The following is a 23,879-nucleotide window of genomic DNA, read 5'->3' on the forward strand; positions in this document are numbered from 1 at the left end:
TGGGTCCCAGAAAAAATTCCTAGAACAGATGTTAAGACATGGAAAAAGCACAGGCCAGACTTGGGACTTAGGCATGTAATTTAACTGCCTCCAGTAACATATTACAGGGAGAAAGCACTGAGTCTGACATAACTTGGATTGCCAGCAGGACCAGATGGTTTGCTTAAATCACAAGCTAATAAACCTTTACACAAAATAAGAGGGAAATGAGTTATGGTTTCATCATAGCCCCATTTTTGTTAAAGCAGTAGGGTGGCTTTAAGGTACTCTTAAAGATTATATCCAAGACACTTAACTAAACTCTTGGCTATTCTGAATTAAGGGAACTTCAAATTCCTATAGATACTGGGAAAACTGTTAGGTATAGCTTCTTTAGAGCTAAAAGTATCATTAGGAAAAGGAGAGAAATCAGTAAACAATAACAAAAAAACTTTTCCTGTCCCTCATTAAAATTATATTGTAATGTCTGATTTGTAAGGTAAGGACAGCCCTCATCCACAGAACAGCAGAAAGCTCTGCCCCACTGACAGCACAGGAGGGTAAAGCAGGATGGCTCTGTCCCGCCACTCAGGCTGGAGCTCTGGCTTCAGTTCAAGCCCCTCTTACTCAGCACCAGGGCACAGCATGCAGTAATTAAGATGTTTCTATCACTCCTACCTGCATCTCAAAGGGGGTGCCAGACTTGCAGCACCCTTCTGCCAAAGTCAGCTGTGTGCAGCATTGGAGGACTGTGGCAGACTGCACGTGGAGGAGGAGTTCTGTTTGCAGTAAAGAGGGGAGTGAGCATTAGAGCTCTGAAAATGGCTGGTGGATTATCAGCTCTCCAGAGAAAGGCAGTAATCCTTTTGGCCAGTAATTTTGATCACCTGTAATATACAGCAGTAATCTTAGGGATGAGCTTTGTCTTTCTTTACATTACTGTGTGGCTTTCTTAAGTCTTTGTGCCTTTGTTTTTTTGCTTGTTTGGATTTTGTACATTCAGCATCCCTGATAAAATAGAGTGTCTTGGTGGCTTAACAGAACTGGTGCCACTGTTCCATTCTTACTTTATTAAATGGGAAAAAGGAGAGGAGCAAGATAAAGAGAACAAAAGCCCATGGTCAGAAAATCTGCAGGATACTGCAATTTTTTTTATCACTGTGAAACTGAGATATTTAGATAGCTGATGTCTCTTATTTCCATAAGCTGGTCTCTAAACAAAAACTTCATTATAAAAAGAGCATCTGATAATAAAAAGGAGTTAATGCTCTGTATTGCTCCTTGTTGTCTCCACTGATGGCTCTAGGCAAGGAAGAGCACTTATGAGATTTACCAGACATCAGACATTACCATGTTCCTCCTGCAGAAGCCACACAAACATCAACAAAGAAGTCTCTGTCAAGGGTTTTGTTACTTGAGTATTCATGAATTTTTTTACACTCATACTGTGAGAGGGCTGAGTTTTTGTACGAAGAAGGAGGAATCAGGATTCACAGATGTTTGGAAAAGCCTTCAGGACTCAGTGAGTCACAGCTGTGTCCTGTTAGGATGTTTGGAGGTAGCTTTGACAGTTTTATCTCCTAAATGTGGGCTATAACCTACACAAATAAGCAACAGCTTACTGCTGGGACAAGAGCTCTTGAGAAGGAAACAATAATTGCGTCTGCTCAACACAAACAAAATGTTTGAGTCAGGCCTTGAATAAAAGTAAGTGAAAACTGAATTCTGATTTCTACTGAGGAAAAGAAATCTGTTTTAGTCACTGGTATCTGAAGAGTGTAACAAGTTACAATTCTATTTCCACACTTTCCTCAAGCAAAATCATTATCCAATGAAACATTCTCATGTTTTTTAATCCATATCATCATACCAAAGGAAGCTGTCCTATTCTACTTTACATGGATCTATAGTCTCAGGAAACTGTCTTGCATTCATCCTCCAGGACTTGCAACTCCCAACCCTTGGAAACACAGCAGCAATCACTAGGAACAATAATCTACCTTGAAAAAACTTGGATTTTGATCATCTTTTTAAAATCTCTTCAGAGGCAGAGACCCTGAAGAGACCCTAGAAGCACATCCTGTGCAGTGCTGCACATGTTGGGCTCATTTGGCACAATTTATCACATCCAAACAAAATTCTCTAGATCTATGATTAAATCATGATACTGCAGCCAGAACTCTAAACATAGCCATCTTCAAAATAAATTGCCCTTTCTTAGGTTACATCTACTGCTGCTAAGGTAGAAGTGAGACTAATTGCCCAAGGATTTCAGCAGGTTTTAACCAGATTTCTGCAGACCATGCTGATTTCCATTTTGCTGCATTTTAGACAGTTTCAGCTTAACTAGGATATGTCACCATGGCAGACAGTTTAGACCTAACTGAACAATATTCAAAGTAAATATTTAATGCTGTGCTACACAGCAGAGACTGTCAATTTATATAGCAGATTGATTTTCCAAAGAGAAAAACTCTGGTATGATGGATTAACTCACTACAAGCAGTGAAAAACGTTATGCTGATTCCATGTACAACTTTAACACTCTTTTCCCAAAAGACATTAAGGATCATGAACATAAATAAATGAAAGCACATGCACTGCCATGTGAAGGCTGAACATGTGGCAACTGAAGAAGCACAGTCTCACTGGCAAACTCAGCAAAGTTTCCACCTCTACAAACTGGTGGAAGCAGATGTTCAGCATTGTAGGTAACAGAAAGCAAGTAGCAGAACCTAACTACAATAAATAAAAAGAACTTCCACTATTTGGAGCCAACTGAATTCAGGCTGAAATTCAGTGAAGGGTGTGAAGGAATCCAATGGGAAGCAGCAGTACAGGGAAGTCAGAAAGTTTTTGTGAGGAGGAAATGATTCAAATGAAGAGGCATCCTCAATTTAATGAACCTCAAGCTTGTCAGGCTTCTCCTTTTCTATACAGGAGAATGCTATGGAAAGGAAAACAATTTATTTTCTTGTACTTCATGGATTTGGAGGAAAAACCAATTATGCCAGAAAAAGAACATATTTGAATCTAATGTTCAAGTCTAATGAGTTTTTCTAATGCTTTAACCTACATCCTATTGTATTACACCTACATTTAAGATCACAGGGAATGCAACTAGAAGAGGAAGTTAAAATGAAAAAAGCACAGAACTAGCTTAAACAAATATTAACACAAGTTTTGTGTGGGTCCTCACAATTACAAGCAACCATTAATGTAACCAAATCTGCAACAATTTGATTTTCTCTTAAGCCACAACAAATAAAATGCTGTCTAGAAGTAGGTGCTTAAGCAAATAATACAACAGGCAGAGAGATGCCAAGATAGAGCTTTGTCTGGGATACCTGGCTTAGCAAAAGGCATAACATGAAATCAGGATTTATCTATTAAACAATAAAAAGGGATAAAAATCCAGACAAAATGATCTTAAAATCAGCACTTGCACCAAATTTCTAGATAACATTTTCCATCAGTATTTCTCATTTCATTAAATGAAAAGGTGAGTTACATGGAGAAATGCTCAATGTATATTTTGCACAGAGGTTAATTGTGCTTTCAGTGTCCCCAGTTCTCCTGAAAGTCATCAAATTTTGACTACTTTGCAATCTTAAATGAGAGCAACAAATTAAACAAAAACAAAGTCATCATCCCTGGAGGAATGTAAAAGATAGGTAGATGTGGTGCTTAGGGACATGGTTTAGTGGTGGGCTTGGCAGTATGAGGTTAATGGTTGGACACAATGATCTTAGAGGTCTTTTCCAACCTAAACACTTCCATGATTCTAAAAGATTTTTGTCTATAATGATAGAAAAATATCTCTGCCTCAAAGTTGTTAGGCATGATTTCCTATTCATTTCTCTCTCTATTCATTTTTCCCATCTAAAGGTAAAAAACCCTCCCAAGCCCCCAGCTCAGCACAGCTGAGCACAACTAAGACAGAAAAAATTCCACTCTTCCACCTCTTAAAAGGTACATTACTGAATGCAGAGGGAATTACACACCAAATTACCTCTCCCTTGCAGGGAGAGTGACTCAGTGCAAATCTGTGTATTTTTAAAGGAAAAGGTTATGTAATCCATTAAAATATCTGGGGAAAAGAAGTAACATTAGGGAGATGCAGTGCTCCTAAAAATGACTGTAAACATATTCACTGACAGCGCCCAGTGAGCTTCAGTTACCCAAAATGCTTTCTCCTACCAAAGCAGAACAATCAGACAAAGGAATAAAGTAAATCTCTTGGAAAACAATGGTAAGATTATACTTTGGGATGACACTGACTTAAAAAGCTCTTAAATTTTTTTATCAGTAAAACAAAGTAAAATATAAATTTTTAGCACAGAATTTTACTTAATATGAACTAAGTACTCAAATTACTTCGCACACGTACATATAAACACACACTCAAAAGCCAAAATTATTTTGGCAGACTTTTACAGAAAAGAGCTTTTCAGCAGATATTCAAGGGAAGTTCAGCCAAAGAAATGTAAACTCCCAAGAAAAATCTTTAAAAAAAACCTCCAGCACCTTCACCCCCAAGCCATACCTTGGACTGCCTTGATCCCCTATCTCTAAGTTTACCAAATTTCTCACTAAGAGATACGGAAGAGTTAAAAAGCATTAAAAAGCATTAAAAGCAAGCTGTCCAGCATGTATTATAGAGCATTCAGAATTCTGATATTTCTGTGGTGCTCAGAAAACATCTACAGATAGTTGGTTCCTGAGAAATTCCACTTCATATCTGTCATTTACAGGGACCTGCAGAAAGTAACTTAGTGTGTCAGAATTTGTGCTGTGAAATAATTCCAATTATTTCTCAACGTATGTGAGAAAATATTTCAGATCTATTTCAGTAACAAAATGCTCAGCAAAAAAGACATGTTTTAATTTAGCTTGCATTTTTAGAAGGTATTTGATAGGACAGCATCCAATGTATGATAAATCTGTTGTAAATGTAGTTTCTATTCTATTCTTACAATGAATTATAGTCTAAATAATTTCCTTGAAAGTTAAAACCAGAATGGTGTTCTGACAGAAGTGCAAATGACAGATACAATTCAAAACTTGCTGAGAATTTCAGCACAGTAACTTATAGATAAGACAAAACACTCTTGGAGGCTCTACTCTACATTCAAACCCTTGCAGACCTTGTATTTACAGCAGGGAAATGGCAGAGAACTGTGAAGGAGGTTCTGGTTGAGTTATTAACCTATTTCATCTTTATTTTTCCTTAACAAACAGATAACAATTTTGAAGTAGGCATATGTGATGTAGAATTTCAGGAGCCTTGTTATCAACATATTTTACATGTAATGTGTACCTGAAATAATATTAAATCCTTCTGAAATAATTTATAGAGACAGTGGGAGAAAGGAATGAGTGTAAGAAAATTGATTTAATCAATACATTACTTTTACAATATTCAATCTTTTATATTTTCCATAAAAAAAAGAAAACAGAAAAATCTGCCCTATGAAGGATAAAAAGACAGTGTATGAATAAAGATACAGCTATTTATAGGTCAACATACTTAACCTCATTTAAAGTGTCCCACTCTGAACCATAACTTCAAAAAAAGTTGATGGAAGGTGTCAAGATCAGAATGCCAACTTAAAAATTTCAGTTTAAATACCTACTTAAGGAAGGAAGCAATGATGATGTAATGGCCATTATTTTATGTGCTTTTTTGCCATTACATTTTAGGGTAAGGAGTTAAATGTTAGCTGATACTATACACAGAGTGCATTTAAGCAGGAGTTGGTATTCATGAGAGAACAGAGCTACACTACTATCAGCAGGAATGCTATTTAAATTTCTAAACTCTTCTGCTTTTTAAATTCGAAGGAAATAAAACAACCTAGAAAAATGTACGTTGTGGTCAGGTAATGCACCATCTCACTCAAAGAAATAGGAGCCCATTGCAAAGGCTGCAGTAAGTTTCTGGTAAAAATATTTTTAGTAATAATACTAAGCACCTCCCGCCTTCACTTCTCAGTCCTGCCCACACAGGTCAACACTTCCTCAGATGAACCTCAATTTGTGCATGGGAATTTGTGAACCAGGGCAGTGAAGAGCTTCAAATGAAAAAATCCCTTCAAAAGTAAGACAGATGTCACCATGAACTGCTCCAGGTCTGCTCCATTTCACAACACAGCCCCAGAACAACCTCAGCTGGGGAAACGGCTGGGATGTGCACTCAAGATTGGGCATGAAAGTGAACAAGTAAAGGGAGAGCATGAAGTATTTCAGGTGAGAAAACATTTGTGAACTGTGCCCTTCAATAAGGAAGGCTAAAAATGCCAGTAATCCTGCTACTGTGCACCTGCAGACAAGAACCTGCCACTAATTACTGATCAACACTGAGTCACAGAACTTAAATTTGTGCTTCACTTTATTTCCACTCTCTCATGAAGATCAAAGCCCATTTCCAGCACTGTCCTGGAAATGGTGCTGATCAGGACTCAATTCATACAAAGGATAACCTGCTGCTTCCTGCTGCAGGAGAAGGGAAGGTAAGATGCACCAGGACTGTGAAAGGCTTGTGAACAACACAGGGCCTCTTTTCAAAGAAAGCCTCCAACAGTTTTTCTTAGGGAGCAAAACTACTGCTGTATTTCTGAGCAGGGAAAAACTTCTATGCAGTTCTATTTTTCTCCCCTGAGGAACATAATGACAGCTTTTCTAAAAAAACCTCAGATTTGGTTAATGCAGAAATAGTGTCTGAATCTACACTTACAATAGTGTTAATCTAAACTTACAATAGTGTCTGACTCTAATAAAAAAACCTTTATGATATAAGTGTTTATCTGAGAAATCCTACCTTCAGCCTTATGGGAGTACTGAGGAAGAAGTCAGCATACACCTTCTGACCTTCCACACAGAGGGCTGAACTACTGGGCCCAGCCTCAGTACTAAATAAATAACCCCACAGCTGTGAGGAATTCACAACAGCATCTACACAGAGGATTCAGCAGGTGCACCATCAAAACCAGGTGACTATTAGTAAAAAGAAAGGCTTGAAGAACTTTCAAGCCTTCCCATCTATGCAAGACTGCCTCATCTGCTCTCTGTATGGCAGGGTTCCTGCTATACACAGTGGGGATAATAAAACTCTGCCCAATTCAGTGGGGGCTCTGCTCCCAGCAGGAAATATGTGATTTTATTTTTGAGAAAGATGAAAGAAAGACCAGGTCTAAAACTGTGAAATAAACAGAAAGTTTTTAGTCAGCAGGAGATGTCTTGCATACACTGTGTATTAACACTGTCACAGTTGATACACACTGACAGGATATTTTCAAACACTGGATTAAAGAGAGCAACATTTTAGGATATATGAGAACCATGAAATCCAGGGTGGCTTTGTGGACACTGTAATTCAAATGTGAAGCCTATAAAATAGCACAACACCACACATGAGATGATGGAGGGCAGGATTGCACAAGACAAGGCTACAGTAAGAACACAAAATATTGGGGCAGAGGCACACACAGGCGAGATGTCCTCATACCTTGAACCACCTAAAGCCAAAATGGTTGACTTCATGCACTGACTCATTAAAAAGCTTCAGACAGGCAGTGAAGTGGCAGAATGGTAGAAAACATGATAAACAAGAGAGGAAAGAAAAAGCATGCAATTAAAAGCAAATTACAGACAGTTTGAACAACATCAACATTTTAAAAATCACACACATCACTCACACTTGGCTTAAGAATATTAATAACCTACTATATGGTTTGTGAAATTCAATTGATTTGCCACTGATAGTATATGGAACATGGAGCCTTGCATTTTAAAACTCTAATATTACCTGTGTTTGTCAGGTCTCCCAGTGCGGACTAGAACATGACTCTGCAGATCCTTTTCCCTTGTGCTGATTTGTTGCTCATATTTTAAAAACCATAATTGGTCTGAGGTGGCAGCTTAGCTCTGTTGCAGTAAGCCACTGCTGTCATAGGTGTCAACTTCTTTTTCTTCCAATACTGCTGCTCTCATTCCATTCTCCTTTCTCCTCCTCACTTCTGCATGCACTGCTACATCCAAATTAATTTTTTTTTATGCTGTTACCTCCATATTCCTTTTTTATGCTGTTACCCACAAATCTTACTCATTTTGGCTCTCTTCCTCTCTTCTCATTCTCTCTCTTGACCCTGATGGTTTATTGATCTTCTGGCTGTGCATTTCCCCGCTTGCCTCATTTTTAAGATGTTACACCCAATTCCAACAATCTATTTTTTATATTTATATGTATATAATATATTTTTATAATTATATATTTTTATATTCTTTGAGCACCGTCTCAATTTAAATATAAATATAAATTGATATTTATATTTAAATATAAAATATCAATTTATATTTATAAATATAATATATTTATACTATATTTATATAATATAAAAATTGTCACATTGTCTTGTAACTAATTAATTAAAACATTATAACATCCTGGGCATCAAATCATATACCAGTTTTTTTACTTTTGTGCCTCATCATTGAACCCAATGCTTTGTGAAGTATCTTTTCCTTTCAAGGAGACCTAATTGTCAAAGTGGCATTCACTACCCAGTTAACATTTCTATTTCATGCAATTTTTTAAAGGCTACAAGAAGCTTGGAAAGAATGCATTCCTGAAAGTGAGTTCCATCTCACTGTCTACAATCCTAAAATAAAGCAACCAGAATTACCCTCAATACATCTATCAGCAAACAGCTGAGCTTGACTCTAGCTCATAGAGAAACAATTGCTATTTTCAATTGTTGTAAAAAGTAAAAACTTCTGTTTTTACTTCTTTCTCATTAACATCTGTGATACAAGAATACATGATAAGAAAAACCTCCTAAAATGTTTTAAAGCGCACTTGATCAGAAATGTTGTTAAGTAAACAACAAAGACAAGGAGATTTCTCCATTGAAATGCAACTGACCAAAGGCTCCTGTTTGTTAATTACTGTCCTCAGGAACAGTGAAAAACTCACAAAAAATTAAGAGTGCTCACAAAATTAAGCGTGCCAGTTTCAGCTACTGCTTCACAAGCTTTATCAAAATCTCATGGATTTATTCATAACTTAGGGTATGCTTTCTCAATGATTACTTACCTGAGCTAAAATCAGGCATGTCCATGATTCTTCAGAGTATCAGTGGCACAAAATCAATTAATGCATGAAACTTTCTTGTGGCTTCAGTACACAAGTGTGTATTTTCTGTGTGCATGCTTGGCTCAAGCCAAGGGATTTGTGTTTTTAACCAGTTGTTTTGCAAGTGCAAGGAGACTGTGGTCCATAAACACAACCAGGCTAATAAAAACCATTGTCTTTCAAATAAATTCAATGAACAAGATAGTAAATCTAAGTATACCTTACACACAGGAAGGCAGCTTTGACAGGCAAGAGAGATCAGAAGAGATACTGCTTAAACCAATGTTTCAAAAGCTCAGGATACCTTAGATTTTGATTTCAATTTCAAGAAAATCTTACCTATGGAATACAACTTAAAATGAAGGTTTTGCAGATTTTATGAGTTCTGTTACCTAACAGTGGAACAGACATAGAGGATCAAAGAAAGCCAGCTGTGTTTCAGGCAGGAAAGCAGGGAAATTAGTACTTTAGTGTCTGGTTACTTCCCTAGGAGGGCGACCAGTGACTTTACAAGATTGCAGACCTGTTTCTCAGCATTGATCCTGGCTGACTCCTCTTGTGCTAGCACCATTTCTCGCTCTGCAGTTATCTGAACACTTTCTCTGAGTGCCTCTTCCAACTCTTCAATCCGATCATCCTTTTTACGCAGATTGTCCTGGAAAACGATGGGAGATGAGGTGAAGACCACTTGTTTGGAAGTACAGCCTCTTAACCAACCAAGTTTTTAAGCCAACCAAAATTGTGTTTCTCCCTCCCAAGGTGCAATTTGCAGGCAAATAATCTTCAGACAAAGGAAAGAATGACGAAGGGATGCAGGAGTAAGAGGAAGATGGCAGTAAAGAGAAGGAGAAAGGCAGCAAAGCAGGACATCAAAGCAAGATTGTTTGTCTAGTGTGGCTGTGCCACAGCCCTGTCAGATTATACAGCACAGAGAAGCAAGGATTGTTGGAAAAGAAGGATTAGTAAGCAGCTCTGAAGAAGCAGAGAAGCCAGAAGTGGCAGGAAAGTAGCAGGCATTCAGAATTGCCCGTTGGCTCGCACATTCAGCAGCAGGAGTGGTGAGAAGGGAAACAGAGCACTGCACTTTGGAATTTGCATTTCCAGGTTTAGGGGGAGAAAAGCAAACATTGACCCAACAGTCTTCCACTGTTCAGTTAAGTCTTAAAGGAAGTTTTACACCCAAGGCCTGCTAGGAAATATGAAGGATTCATCTATGCTGTCTGAATTTTAGACATTCAAGTATTAGGACTCCCTAAAAACTTACTCTTTGATTAAGAGCATCTTCACAGCTGTGAGTTCAGATGTGCCTTGTATGTTCAGAACACTGAAGAAAACCTACTGCTCCTCAAAAAATATGTTTTATTGGTTTCTACAAGCAGCATAACTTAAAAATATATATATCTATACAAAATAATGGTATTGTTATTTCTAAAGGAGACTCTCCTAACTTTACTCTTGCAAGGAAAATAAATGTGTTTCTCCTGCTTCTGCAGAAGCAGCTTCACGGAAGGCTTCAAAGCAGGCTGTACATACATGAATGTCCTGGACCACAGCTGCTTAACAAATCCACCACAATGGAGCAGCTGGATGGAAGATTTCTGCATTTCTTGTCTTGCAGATTGGTTTAGGTCATATGGTCCCAATGAGATATTAATGCACACTGAAGTTAATATATGGCTTTTTAGTCATCTCAGCAGCAGCAGAAGAATCAAAAATGTTTTTATTTGTTGGCATTTTCCTCTTTGTCAGATGGACCAAGGACCATATCCCCAAAGACAGTTGTATGAAAACCATTTCTGGCAGTCTCAGAACTGCCACTTTCAATGAGAGTGCTCAAGCAGAGATGCAAAGCTTTTCACCAGACTAGTGCAGGACATGTGGCCCCAGTGCCCAGGTAGAGAGCAAAGCTAGTGCTCAGCACCAGCACAGGCAGCAGGAGCTGTTAGGTTTGCAAGGAGAGCAGCTTCCTGCTGATGGTTACATTGCAAGATGGATTCACAGGGCAAGTAATTGCTGTTTTCTAAAGAAACAAACTGAGAGATTTACATTTCAAAAACAGGAGTGGAAACATGTTTCCACATTTTCAGAATCTTTTAGGAACACTGATAACATCTTCCAAAACTACTTTATGGTTATGATAAGCGTAAATGAAGTCTCATCAAAAAGATCAATAATAAGGTTACAAAAAGTTGTGCAAGGAATAGTACCCATTTCAGCTATAGGAAATATTTATTTGACTACCTGCATTACAGAGTAATTATGAACTTTACTCCTTGATATATCATTCATGGGCAGCCAGGTGAATGTGTAGTTTTCTGTGTCAATTAACAGAAGTGGGAATTGTACATTTGAACAGCAGCATTTAAAATGGAAACTCCTTTAAAATAAGAATGCAGAATAAAACATTCTAACACATAGGTATATCCACTCTTCATTCCAGGCAAACATTTCAGAGTAAATTCAACACTGTATTAAACATGACACTACATAGTGCTCTATTCAGACAGGTGAATGCTTGAGGGACAGGAGGAAGAAAAACTGGTGATACCAAAAATACAGAGCCACATCACCTGCATTTGAAAAATCTATATTCATATATCATTACTTTTCCTGAAATAATACATAAACTTATACATATATGATAGAGGGTCACAAGTTAAAAATCCAGGCTTAGAATGAATTGCCTAGAAATGGTGAACTTTAACACAAATAACCCACCCAGTAAGAAAAGCATGAGTATAAGTTTTTCCTTTCTGTCTCAGTCAAACCTATTTAAAAGATGTGCAATTTTACTCTTCTAATGGTGTCATGATGTGTGTAACCACCTGACAAAACCACACAAATGACTGGCAGGAGCAGCAGATCAGTCAGGTAGCACATCCATTAGTGCAGCATAGTTTCAAAACACTCTTAAAGAATGATTTTGTTTCTAGCTCATTGATTTGTGACTGATTAGTATTTGAAAGACTTTAAAATAATATAAGCTGCTGTCTTGTATTAGCAGATAAAATTGAAGTGAACCTTTTTGACACAGCAGCATGTTCTTCCAACTGTTTGGCTCTGAACTCTAAAACATGACAGGCTCATGCTGACCTGTGCTGCTGCTTTCCTCCATTTAATTACATGAAGTATTCTACCTTTATTGTGATAAGATTTAAACTCTGGAAAAAATCTTCTATCAATTTTAACTGCAGTTAAAACATGTTTCCTACAGTGACTGTTCCTCTGAAGCAATCATACCTCTGAGCATGACACCAATGGCAAATCTTCCTGTATTTTGATAAAATACCAGAATGATAAACAGTGACAGCCTCTTTTCAGGAATCTTATGCAGATGGCTACTCAGAAAGAAAAAATTACTTACCTGTGCAGTAGCTGCATTCTTCAAGGTGTATTATCTACCCAAATACCTCCATGACCCTCCTTCCCCTGCCCTCCTGCATTCCATGTGCAGGAGATTGCACAGCAGAGATGGAATCAGACTGGGGTACAGGAGGCAGCTCTGCCTTTATGCTCACTGGTGGCAGCACACAGAAAATGGAAAACCCATTTGACACTGTGGGAGTGCCAAGAGTTCAGGCACAATAAAAATTTTTGCTACCTATGCTGTGATCCAGTTGCTGATTCACATGCAAAACTAATTCCAAAGCCTGAAAGGAAAAGGTGGTGTGACCAATGCACATTTCTGGAATTTTCCTTTCACTTCAGGAAGGAAGTGGTGGGATGGCCAAGTGATGTATGTTAAAATGATGTATCAATTTAATCTATCCTGCATTCATGTGATGTGTAATCTGCCATCAAGTTTTATGCAAGTGCATGAAATAAGATACATGCTTTCACCAAGACATTTAGGTTCAATTAAATCTGAGGTATCCTGGCAAACTTCATAACCCTGTCTTGAACTACACTCACTCTTGGAATTAAGGTGGATTTCTCTAGTAAGCTCTTGGGAAAGATTAGTTAACAGTTTGAGAAAGCAATGAAAGGATTCTTTCAACTGCTGAAAGTATTTCTAGGAGTAGAGAATCACCTAGGCAGGGAAAGAATTTTATCATAGAACCCTGTAAATAATGCAATAGCACATTTTACCCGTGCACTTTCATAGACCAGATGAGAAGAATGCAATACTGGATATGCTTTGCACTAGGAATCAATTACTTTTTAAAGCATCATTCCATCATTACAAGCCCTTACTCCTTTGAACTATTGCTTCTGCTTATCATGTATTTCCTCTAGAAGACATGACCCAGATAAAGAACTCAATGACCTCAGTCCATCCTAGATGGAATAAAACTCTCCCTAGAAAAACCCCTCCTTGTGAACTGACCTTCCACTGAGTAAGTGGAATGAGGGAACTCAGGACTGTCAGCTACTTAAAGCTTCTTCATGGATGCAACAATTTAGATCTTGAGATAAGAAATTCTTCAACAACAGCTGGAGACAGTCCATCTACTGTTATGGTTTTTTATGTTAAGGTTTTTTCCTAGTTTAAAATATGAGGGCCTCATTAACTGTAACTCTAAAGTGCATGCTGATTATTAATTAATATGAAAAATTGAAATCTTCTTCAAAGACTTCTCAAAATCTTCCATAAAATTCCCTTGCTTCCTCTTTTTGGCCATAATCAGAACCAAATACGAAGAAGAAAAATTGGTTCTACTTATAGTCAGCCCATTACTGAAGACTTCTGGTTTGCAATCTCAGGAATCTACCAAAAGATGCCTGAAGATTCACAAAATTATTGAAGGTGGATTTCTGCAGTGTTGGTTGAACTACTGAACCCACAAGGAAGGATGTTATGCCCTATTCTTCACAAGAGGACAACTAGTGAAAACAAATCATTTAATTAAATAATATCTTTTTTCTCTGAAAAATACCTGCAAAAACCAGCATGTTTTACCTAAGAAGGTCCTAAGGGAATATGCAATGTGGTGCTACCAAAAGGAGGTATTGCAGTTTCATTTGATTTCAGGAGCAAACATAGAGCCTTAAAGCTCAGGTGAGCATGGTGGGTCTCCCTCATTCAGTTCCACAAGCTGATCAACTACTTCAAGTCTCTGAACAAGAAAAGCACACAAAATTGTCACTCACAAATGGGGAAATATCTCTAATTGGAGTTTTCAATAATATACATGAGGTAATGCTGAGGGCCAGAACGCCATGGTACAAAACCCAAATGGTAGTTATGACAGAATGTAGCTCAAAAGGAGTGTTTGGCGTCCTCCTGCAACTCATCCAAAGTAAGAGATGTCCACAAAAATAATTTAATTCATTACCATTTCCTGAAGAAAGTAGCAATATATAAAAAACCCCAAACCTCTACAAACATATTTGCCTGAAAAGTGGAATGAAAGAAGAGTTTATAAACTCCTGAAGAAGGAAATGCCTTTAGGACAGAGTATAGCTTGGTACTAAGATGTAGCATAAACCCCAAATAAACACAGATCCAACACTAAAGACTCTGAAAATAAAGTAACAGAGAGACAAACAACCATGTAAAGCTGCTAAAAGATATATTGCTGGGCATGAACAAGCAGTGGAGTTACAATAACCACGGATGCTAATGCTGTCTTGGTGCTCTCAATTGGTAAAATTAAAGACCTCATGTATTTGGGTTATCTGTGATGAGGAAATCTCTGGCTCTTGGGCAGAAGCTGAGTATATCCAAGTATTAGGTTTATATAAAGTCCCTGTTTCTCACAGAGTGAGATGAAGAGGGATTTTTGTAAGCACAGCAACAGCAGATGTAATTATCAGGAGCTGCTGAATGAACGGAGCAGTCTGAGAGCTGCAAGGCACAAACTGCCAAGCAGGAGCTCCTTGATCAACATTTCCTCATCTTTGGAGATCAGACCTGAGATACAGGACGATTATGTCATTAGAACAACATGTGTCAGCATCTGGAAGGCTGTATCTGCCAAGTAAGACACATGGGTTGCAACTCAAGCCTGACAAGTTACATAAATACAGAAAAATAACTACAAGAGACAAAAGGAGAAAGACTGCAGTAGAAGAATTTAATTCCAGTAGGAGTTGAGAGGGAAGTGCAACCAAAGCTGGCCACAGCACTGCATATGCTGTACTGAAAAGATGAGCAATGGCAGAAGGTTATGAGCACATTTTTCTGAGAATACCACAGTGGAAAAAGAGGATATGTGTACATCCAGAGTCTGTATGCACTTGTGGATCACCACTTGCAGGAAGAACAAAAATATATTTACAGTGAAAAGAACAAATGGATAAATATTATTTCTAGACATGATAGGTTTAATATAACCAACCCATTAAAAATAGCATGGTGAAAAAAACTGTATGGAAGCCAACACTTCACGAGAAATGGCCAGGGAAAATTTTCTTTTTAAATAGAAAGGTAGAAAATGCAGTGATGTTTCAACTACACTGTCCCTGGAGTATAGTTCCAACTACACTATCCCTTGAAAATACTCAGGAGCGATGCAAGACAAAAAAATACGTGCTTTTCTGCACATGGGAAGGATACACAAAAATATATTTACATGGTAAAAAATCCACCCAAACCCATGCAAGTTGGAAAAGAAATGTATCAACTCTAGTGATAGAGTGCAATAGAAAATAACCAGATAGATACAAATTACCACAAGTTGATCTAATTTAAATGTAAGGGAAGTGAAACGGGAGGGGAAAAAAACTCTAGTGAAAACTTAATGAAAAGAAAGGCTTAATATTTCACATTGTCTTTTTCTTATATACATACAAAAGCCTTAATAAAAGTCATGCATACTATTATTATTGCCTGAAAACTGCTGAATTGTATACAAAAATGTGTGAATAACTCCAGCCATTCACACTTTTCCTTCCAAGATACCACATCTTACCACCTAGGTGTGCTACTTTCAAAAAGCATTTCCAGAACAGGCAGCACTTTTGCTCAACATCAGGAGCAAAGTGAAACACAGAGTCTGTGATAATGGTAAGAAAGGATCCTAATCAATACTAGCTGAAGGAGGACAGAAAGAAGGAGGAGAAAAAGGACAGCTCCAGACACTATTACAGGCCCAGAAAGGGAAAGGCAGCAGTGGTTATTCCTGTGGGAAACAGGCAATGTCCTTTCCTGACAGTTGCCATCTCTTTGACGCTTTTTTCCTGTTGCTGCAAGCTCGGTGCTCCCAGCACAGCAATCAGTTATAAATCTGGGGCTTGCACAGACACTTTTCATTAGCAGCAGCCCAGACAGGCTCAAGCACCTTGCCAACACTAACAACCAGGTTTACCATTTAGCAGCTGCACGGGGTGCCAGCAGTTCTAACATTTTGCTCTGGCTGTTGCAAATTACCACATTTGTAGTTTTTAAAACCTAGAGGGACAATGTTTCTATCAAACCACAGCAGGTCACTGCATGGACTATTGAAATGAGACCCAAAGCTGACAATACAGCTGAGAAAATGATCTGAAGTGAGCAAAAGCAATAGATATCTTTAATTGTTATGGGGCTTTGTGGGGTTTTTTTTTTTTTTTTGTTTTTTTTGGTTTTTTTGTTTATTTGGTTTGTCTTTCTTTTTCTGGGGACATGTCGTGTTTTTTGGGGTGGCTAATTAGAGAAATGCTACTGTAACAAGATTTGTTCTTCTCTCATGTATCAATACAATGACTCAACTGATAGGGAATTAGAGAAAAAGCCAGCAGCAGTTCTAACTAACTGCACTATTAACATGAAGTTCAAACTCATGCTATTCCCTTGATACAGCCTTATTTGCCTGAGCTCTCTTTGTAAATGTCAGTCCTGTCATCATCATTGCACTAATATATCACAAGTCACAAGATCTACCTTTCTTTGCTCATTTTTAATCCTTCAGCAGACAAAACCATCAGAGCACCAAGCATGGACAGCCATAAAAGAACACTTGTCTTGTTTTCCCTCTTTTTCATAGATGAATATAGGACAAAAATTGCTACTGATAAGAACACAACTGAGGAAATGCCTACTGAGCAGTTATCACATTGAATCTCATCCACTCCCTCAATTTTAAAGGGAATTCCTGCAATCATCATCTCTGGCTTTTGATTTTTGCCTTTGATGCTTCTTCCTTGATGGGCATCTTAGCAGAGCAGCTTTTGTATTTGTGCTATGAACTGCTTCCTTTAAAGCAGCCATCTATCAAGATCCTACTCCTAAACACAAAACATTTTAACCCAAATAAAAAAAAAATTCCTTTCACTCCATGTAGATACTCCCCTTTCTCCCCACCTTCAAACTAGAGATCAGTAAGACAATTTCCCATCAGAAATAAATTATCACTGTTTTTTCATGCCATTCAGGAACACCCCAATGCACCCACAATCCCCCTGACAGTCAGATGCACCAAATTAAGGTAATTTCAAGGAGAAGATCTGCCTTGGTACAACATGGATTCAGCTACAAACCAGAAAAAAACATATTAATTTAGGCAAAAGCTTGACGTAAAATATTAAAAGTTGTTCTCAATATCTTTACTAGTAAATGCCTGATCTGCTGTTCCACTGTATCCAGAGAATAAGGATACATTCAAAGCTTATTAGAATACAGTACAGAAAATGTAAAAATTTGACAATTAAATAGTAACATAATCAGAAAACAGTGAGCTTAAAAATACTGAATTAAGGTGGCTGAAGATGATTTGAGACTCATTTATGAATGATACTCATTTGGGTATTTGCAGCGTTACACTGACAGTAGCTTTAAACAGGCAACTTAGCATATAACATTCATAAAAGTCACCGTTAAAATTAACTGTCTTAAAAGTCAAAAGAATGAGAAGATGGAAACATTTCACATTCTGAGAGATTCTCACTTCTTTGTATGAAAATTCCAATTGTTTCTATAAAAGCCTGAACTACTCCAAAGGAATGGGAAAACTAGTTATTGTTTCCCTTTAGCCCCAAATATTCCAAAATGATCCTCTGTTATTCTCACTCTGCCAAGTGGGGAAAAGCATTCCCTGGCTCTTGTCTTCACTCATTCTTTTCCACGTTCAAGAATTTAATTTTATTTAATATCTGTTTAAAGAGAAGCCTGTCCTTGTGTTTACTATTTCCTTCCTTGCCTTTACCCCTCCTGTGTTTGCCACATCCTTTTCTGTGGTGGATGGTTGGCATCACTGCACATTATTCAGAGGTGGAATGCACTGCTCATGCACACAACAGCATTCTCTGGTTTGCTGTTTGGTACCTCTCAAATGGCTTTTTAATAATCCTCCTAACCAATAATATTTTCATAACACTACTTATTCTAATTCTGAGACTGCTCTCCTATGGTAATAGAGCTAATCAGAACCCACCATTGTGCACATATATTTAAGATTGCTTCTCCTGACATATATATGTCAGGAGAAAATCTATAAATATTTACTTATGCTGAATTTCACCTGCTCTTTTATCCATGGGTTCCACTTATGAGGTATTTGTGGAGCTATATAAGTTATCTTTCATTTAAATATCCTGAATAAATCAGTAAATATAATTTGGAATTGCACAAAAATTTAGTCTCATTTACAGAAAATATTACATCTGCCATTTTTTAGCTCTGCTCTAGAAGGACATGGGACATCACTGTTGTTGAGACACCGTTTTCCTTCAGCTTTTATTTCCTTACTTTTCATGCCCTGCTTTGGAAAATCAGCTGACCCCAAAATTATCAAACTTTAGGAGGAATTCAAACACAAGCAAGGAAAGCAACATAATGGTCTAAGTGAATTTGTTGATGAATTTTAACTGACTACAGACATCTTCTAGAATGTTAATATCATCCTCCTTTAATCCTCAGTCACAGACTAAGTGATGCCAATATAGTTAAGTTTTTCCCATGCCTGCATTGAGATCTGAGTGCACATCAAACCAAACTAAGGAGATGAAAGGACTGGTGCTGACTTTTAGTGTGTTACAACCTTCTGCCAGTTCTGATCACAGTTTGCAACCTAAGTCTCAATTCCAGTTAATATTTGCACATCACAGTAAGAGCAGTTGCTCTGATGCCTGCTAAGAATGTGTAAATTTTAGACAAAGAGAAGAATTTAAGACAGACTACATTGATTTCTATATAGAAAAAAAGTAAGGGTGACAGCAATTTGGGCACTTCAGTAAGCAAGATTTAAGAATAATACTGATTTAGAATGAATTTAATTAGTTTAGGTATTATTTGAAATGAATTAGAGGAAATATTTTTAAGGAAATGCTTGAGTATTTGTCCCCACAGTATAGAACAAAAAAAAAAAAAAAATCCACATGTATTATTTTTTATAAATAAGTTCTGAATTCTTTCTGAGGTCCCCATCATCGCCCCATCTCCCTTTCTTTTTCTATTGTGCAAAAGAAGAATAAAAGAGAATAGCAATTTTATTAAACAATGAGACTATGAAATGAGCCATGGCAATTGGGCATTCTTATTCTTGGGGAGAGATGAGTTAGAAACCACTTTCAACACAGCAAGTAAAAAAAAAAAAAAAAACAAACCTTATGAGAGAGACAGAGAAAAAAAAACCAAGAAGGAGGAAAAAATGCAAATTTATTACCCTTTCTCAGGCTCATGAAATAAGACACCAAAATGAAAAGAGAGCTGTTCTTCCCCTTCAGTGTGCTCCTATTGTTTTGCTTAAATCTGGCCCTCAATGTTTCCTACTCTCAGGAGAGACCTCCTCACAGGAACCACACCATGTTGTCAACAGATACATTAATCTCCCTGACAGCTTTTAGGAAAGCAGTCTGAACTCAGATACTAATCTTGGGGAAAAAAGCCTATGCAAAAAACATGCAGTGGTTGAGGCTGCTGGCACACACTCAGCTGTGCAGCCCTCACTGCACTCAGTTTCTGGCATATCATGAAGGGTACCAAGCCTTCCCTCTGCCAAACAGGAAAGAGCACAAATAGCAGGTTTCATCTTCCACTGACACATCGTGTTTCGCCAGAAAACACTGGGTGAAAGTGTGCCTGGGGAATAATATTCCTGATGGATCACCAAAAAATCTTAGGATGCAGGGAGTCTTCTTTCCTCTGTTAAAAACTCTCAGGCCATATAATGGCTTTCTTTCACTACAAATCTCAATTTGCAGTTAAGGGAAATACTGGGATAACTGGGAGACTGCCTAATGTTAGCTGTAAATAGTGATTTCCACAAAACTTTTCCAGCTGTCTCTTCAAAACTGTAGAACTGTCCAAATTTACTTTACATAGGAAGACAAAGTCAAATGGTTCATCTTTTCTAAAGATGTGAAAGCAATGAATTCATCTAACCTGAGAATAATAAATGTATGGTAAACTAAAGCAAACCATAAAGTGAAAACTGATAGAGCAGATGGCTAAATGTCTACCCAGGGAAATGCTTCTCCATTACAATTGCCAGGGCCCTTCAAACTTCCTTTCTGTAAATGTTATGGTAACAAGGATTCTGAATGCAGCACTCTCTCCTGGTCAGACACAAGAGAAGATAGTTCCTTAACAACAGATTTAATGTCATAAACGTCAATTATGTAGAATGACAGACTCTGTCAGAACTGCCACATCAAATTAAGATCATGTATTTATTCTGATACTCTATTTTAGACAGAGAAAAAAGCTGCACCTTCGTTCTACAATTAATTTCTGAGACAAATAGTTCTCCATGTTAAAAAGTGTATATTTTTCATTGGTTCTTCAGCGTGCAATATTTCACATAAAGCAAAAATCAAGTTAGTTAGACCTTGTAAATCTTCATCAGAAAAATGGCTTCAATAAAACTGGAGACATGACTGTCCCCACAGTCTGCCTGTTGATCACAGATCACATTTAAAAATGTTAATGCACCAAAACTTAACAAATAAAAAAAGCCTAAGAAATGAGAGAGGTAAATATAAACTTTTTCAATAACAATCCCTACTACCATATACTTTGTATGCAATTGTTTGGAGAAATAGGTATCACATTTCTATAGGAAGTTGGAAATTGGTACTAGAAACAGACCAGGTAAATATCCCTAAGTTTTAATGTGCATGAAAGCTTGTATTGATGAGCTTACTCTAAGCAAAAGGAGAATTACTGTCCTGCAGAGTCAGCCAGGCACACTTATGTGAAAGCATAAGAGATAAAAAGGACTGATCTCTCCAGGAACAGGATCTCATCTGAGCAGATGCTATGGGGCTTCTTGTTTGTCAAGACACTTTTCTCACCTTGTTGAGCTTATTTTCTGGCAATTTGTTAGTAAATCTTCATGCCCTTCTTTGAAATCCACATTGTACTTTATCATTTCAATACAGAAAAGAGGAGAAACCTTTTTTGTAAGACAGAAGCTCATTTTTATGTGCTCTACTGTCTTGCTGGGATGGAAATCAAACAGTGCAACTTTTACATGAAAATATAACGTCACAATAGTGCTATTTCATATCATGCACCGATTTCTAGCACTGTACAATATTCCTCCACTGTCCAGTGAACTTTTCAGTCCTGTTTCAGTGTAGCTGAATGATAAAAATCATTAAGGCACAAACTCTGTGAAAATATCTTAGCCTTTCTTCAGTTAAAGAGCATTACAAATGAACAATAACTGAGTCTTGTCTACAATTACTGCATTATTTCACACATGTATAGTGAAGTGAGGCTATTTTTCATTCATGCATTATCTTCTACATCATATCTATGCTGTAAAAATAGATGCATCCAGAAGGGCTTAAATATGATTTTTAATTCCCAAAAAAGGGCTACAATTCAAATTAATTCTTCCTCACCTCCCCTCAAGAAATCTCCCCTTACTCTAAGTGATGAAATGTGTAGCTAAAAGGTCAACATTTTTGGAACTTCTCCCAGACATCCAGGAAAGATAAGAAAAAGCTCTCTTGACAGAGGGCTATGACATGATCAGAACAACAGCTAGCTTTTCTCAAAGCATCTGCCAGGGTTAAAGATGTGCCTGTTTCTACACTAACTGCAACACACTGTGCTGAAAATCACAACCCTCCAAATACACACAGATTGAAAAGTTTGTGAACACTGTATTTTCTGTAATGTATTGTAAAAGCTGATGGAAATGAAAATTCCTACTGGAATATTACATCACTAATGACTCATGATGCATACTGATGTCTCTACTGCATATGTATGTCCTGTTTTGTAATGAGAAGCCAGCTGTCACAGAATCTCTGAGAGAAAGAGCTGGAGGGTAAGTTGATCCCAAAACCACCTATTGACTACCACTGACCAAGTAAAATAGGAGGAAAAATTTGCGTACAATTATTTCAGTTACATTTTTGTGAGGTAAAATTGATCTTTAGAGCCTGTATTTGTTCATACTTGCTGTATTTTCACTAACAAAAGTCCCACATAACACTGAAGCAGACAGTAAAATACTGATTCACATTACCTCAGAACCATCTTTAGCTAAATTATTGAGAACATGTAACAATATTAAATTTCATCCTATTTGTTAACTTACAAGAAAACTCATCCTTTCAAAAAATACTGAAAAATTTCTTTAAAAATGAATTGCAAAGTGAATTGGTATCCTTTCAGCAATTGATGCCATGAGCTCTGTACTGGAGGACAGGATGAGAATGACCTAGACCTGAATGCAGCCTTAAGTGAAATTACAGCCACTTGCCTAAGTGCTGATGGCACCAGTCAGGCCCAAGGAACACTGACACCCCAAGGCTGGGCAGCACAGGGAATTACCCAGGACAGGGAGGCCAAAACCTCTCCATGATGTAATTAATGTCTAAAAAGCACTGGGAGAGGAAGTGAGAGGAAAAGAACACTTAGATCTGAGTAATTCCCAAAGGTGCATCTGAGCTCAGTGAGCAGACACATGTTTGGTATGTCAGACTGTGCTCTGGAACAAACCCTGCAGATGCAAGATGGCTTTAAAGAACAGATTTCTGCCAGGCTGAAATGGAGCAGCTGAGTGTTCTCTGGGCTGTAACATGTTGAGCTGCACTCATCTGGCAGGCAAGTCTGGAATCTGATACAGCAGTGGTTTTTATGGAAGAGAAATTAGCCAGGAGCTCCACACTTGAAAGTCACTTATCCCAGGAAAGCACCTAACATATTTAACCAGCATAACCAATTTGCTTCAAATCTGATGCAAGTTTTCGAGAAGATCTTGAACTTTAAGCTTGGAAAGCTTTCCTTTAACCATTTATTCAGAAATTTTGTACTCACTATCCAAAAGCAAGTTCAGAGATTAATTATGAAAGCATAATCTGGCTTTAGTAACAGCCAAAAGAGAACACAACATAATTTTCATTATGGTATAATATTACTATAAAGAGATAAGATGAAAAAAACTTCATCCACCCCCCCCTTCAAGATCCAATCATAGCATATCAAGAGGAAATTTTTCAGTGATTTAAGCTCAGATGGACTGGGCTCCACTGGGGTTTTCAGGTTTTTGAGTGCTGGCACTGACTGTGTGCACATGCAGGGATGTCTCATAACAAAGAGTTAACCACAAAGGACTACTTCAACTGCAACCTATTCCAGCAGCCACCCAGCCCAGGGCTGGCCAAAGTTAAAGCATGCTGTTGGGGGCATTGTCCAAATGCCTCTAATACACTTGGCAGCCTTGGGGCATTGTGGCTGACATTTAATGAATGTATAAAGTTCATTTGATTAGAAGGTATTTGCTTATCTGTCCATTTCACTGAGCTTCATCTGGATCACAGTAAAAACATTACTGAACATAAAACTGCATATTTGTCTATATTAAAATAGAGCTCTTTCCTGGAATGATAGGTTTTTCCAATATGGTAAAAGAAATACACTATCACAAGAAACAAACAGCATATACTTGCA

General features: G+C 37.6%; 1 protein-coding gene across 10 annotated transcripts in view; it reads right to left on the reverse strand.

The window, feature by feature from the left end:
- Positions 1-23,879, reverse strand: part of ERC1 (ELKS/RAB6-interacting/CAST family member 1) — a 271,131-nt gene that overhangs the window by 103,854 nt on the left and 143,398 nt on the right. For 8 of the 10 annotated variants that reach the window (XM_063153879.1, XM_063153874.1, XM_063153880.1 and 5 more), the window contains one exon: positions 9,636-9,767. The exons of the other annotated variants lie outside the window; for them this stretch is intronic. In XM_063153879.1, the coding sequence (XP_063009949.1) occupies positions 9,636-9,767 (132 nt within the window). The remainder of the gene's footprint in view (positions 1-9,635; positions 9,768-23,879) is intronic. 10 annotated transcript variants of the gene reach the window in all.

Source organism: Melospiza melodia, chromosome 4 (assembly GCF_035770615.1).
Source record: "Melospiza melodia melodia isolate bMelMel2 chromosome 4, bMelMel2.pri, whole genome shotgun sequence".
Lineage (NCBI taxonomy): Eukaryota > Metazoa > Chordata > Aves > Passeriformes > Passerellidae > Melospiza > Melospiza melodia.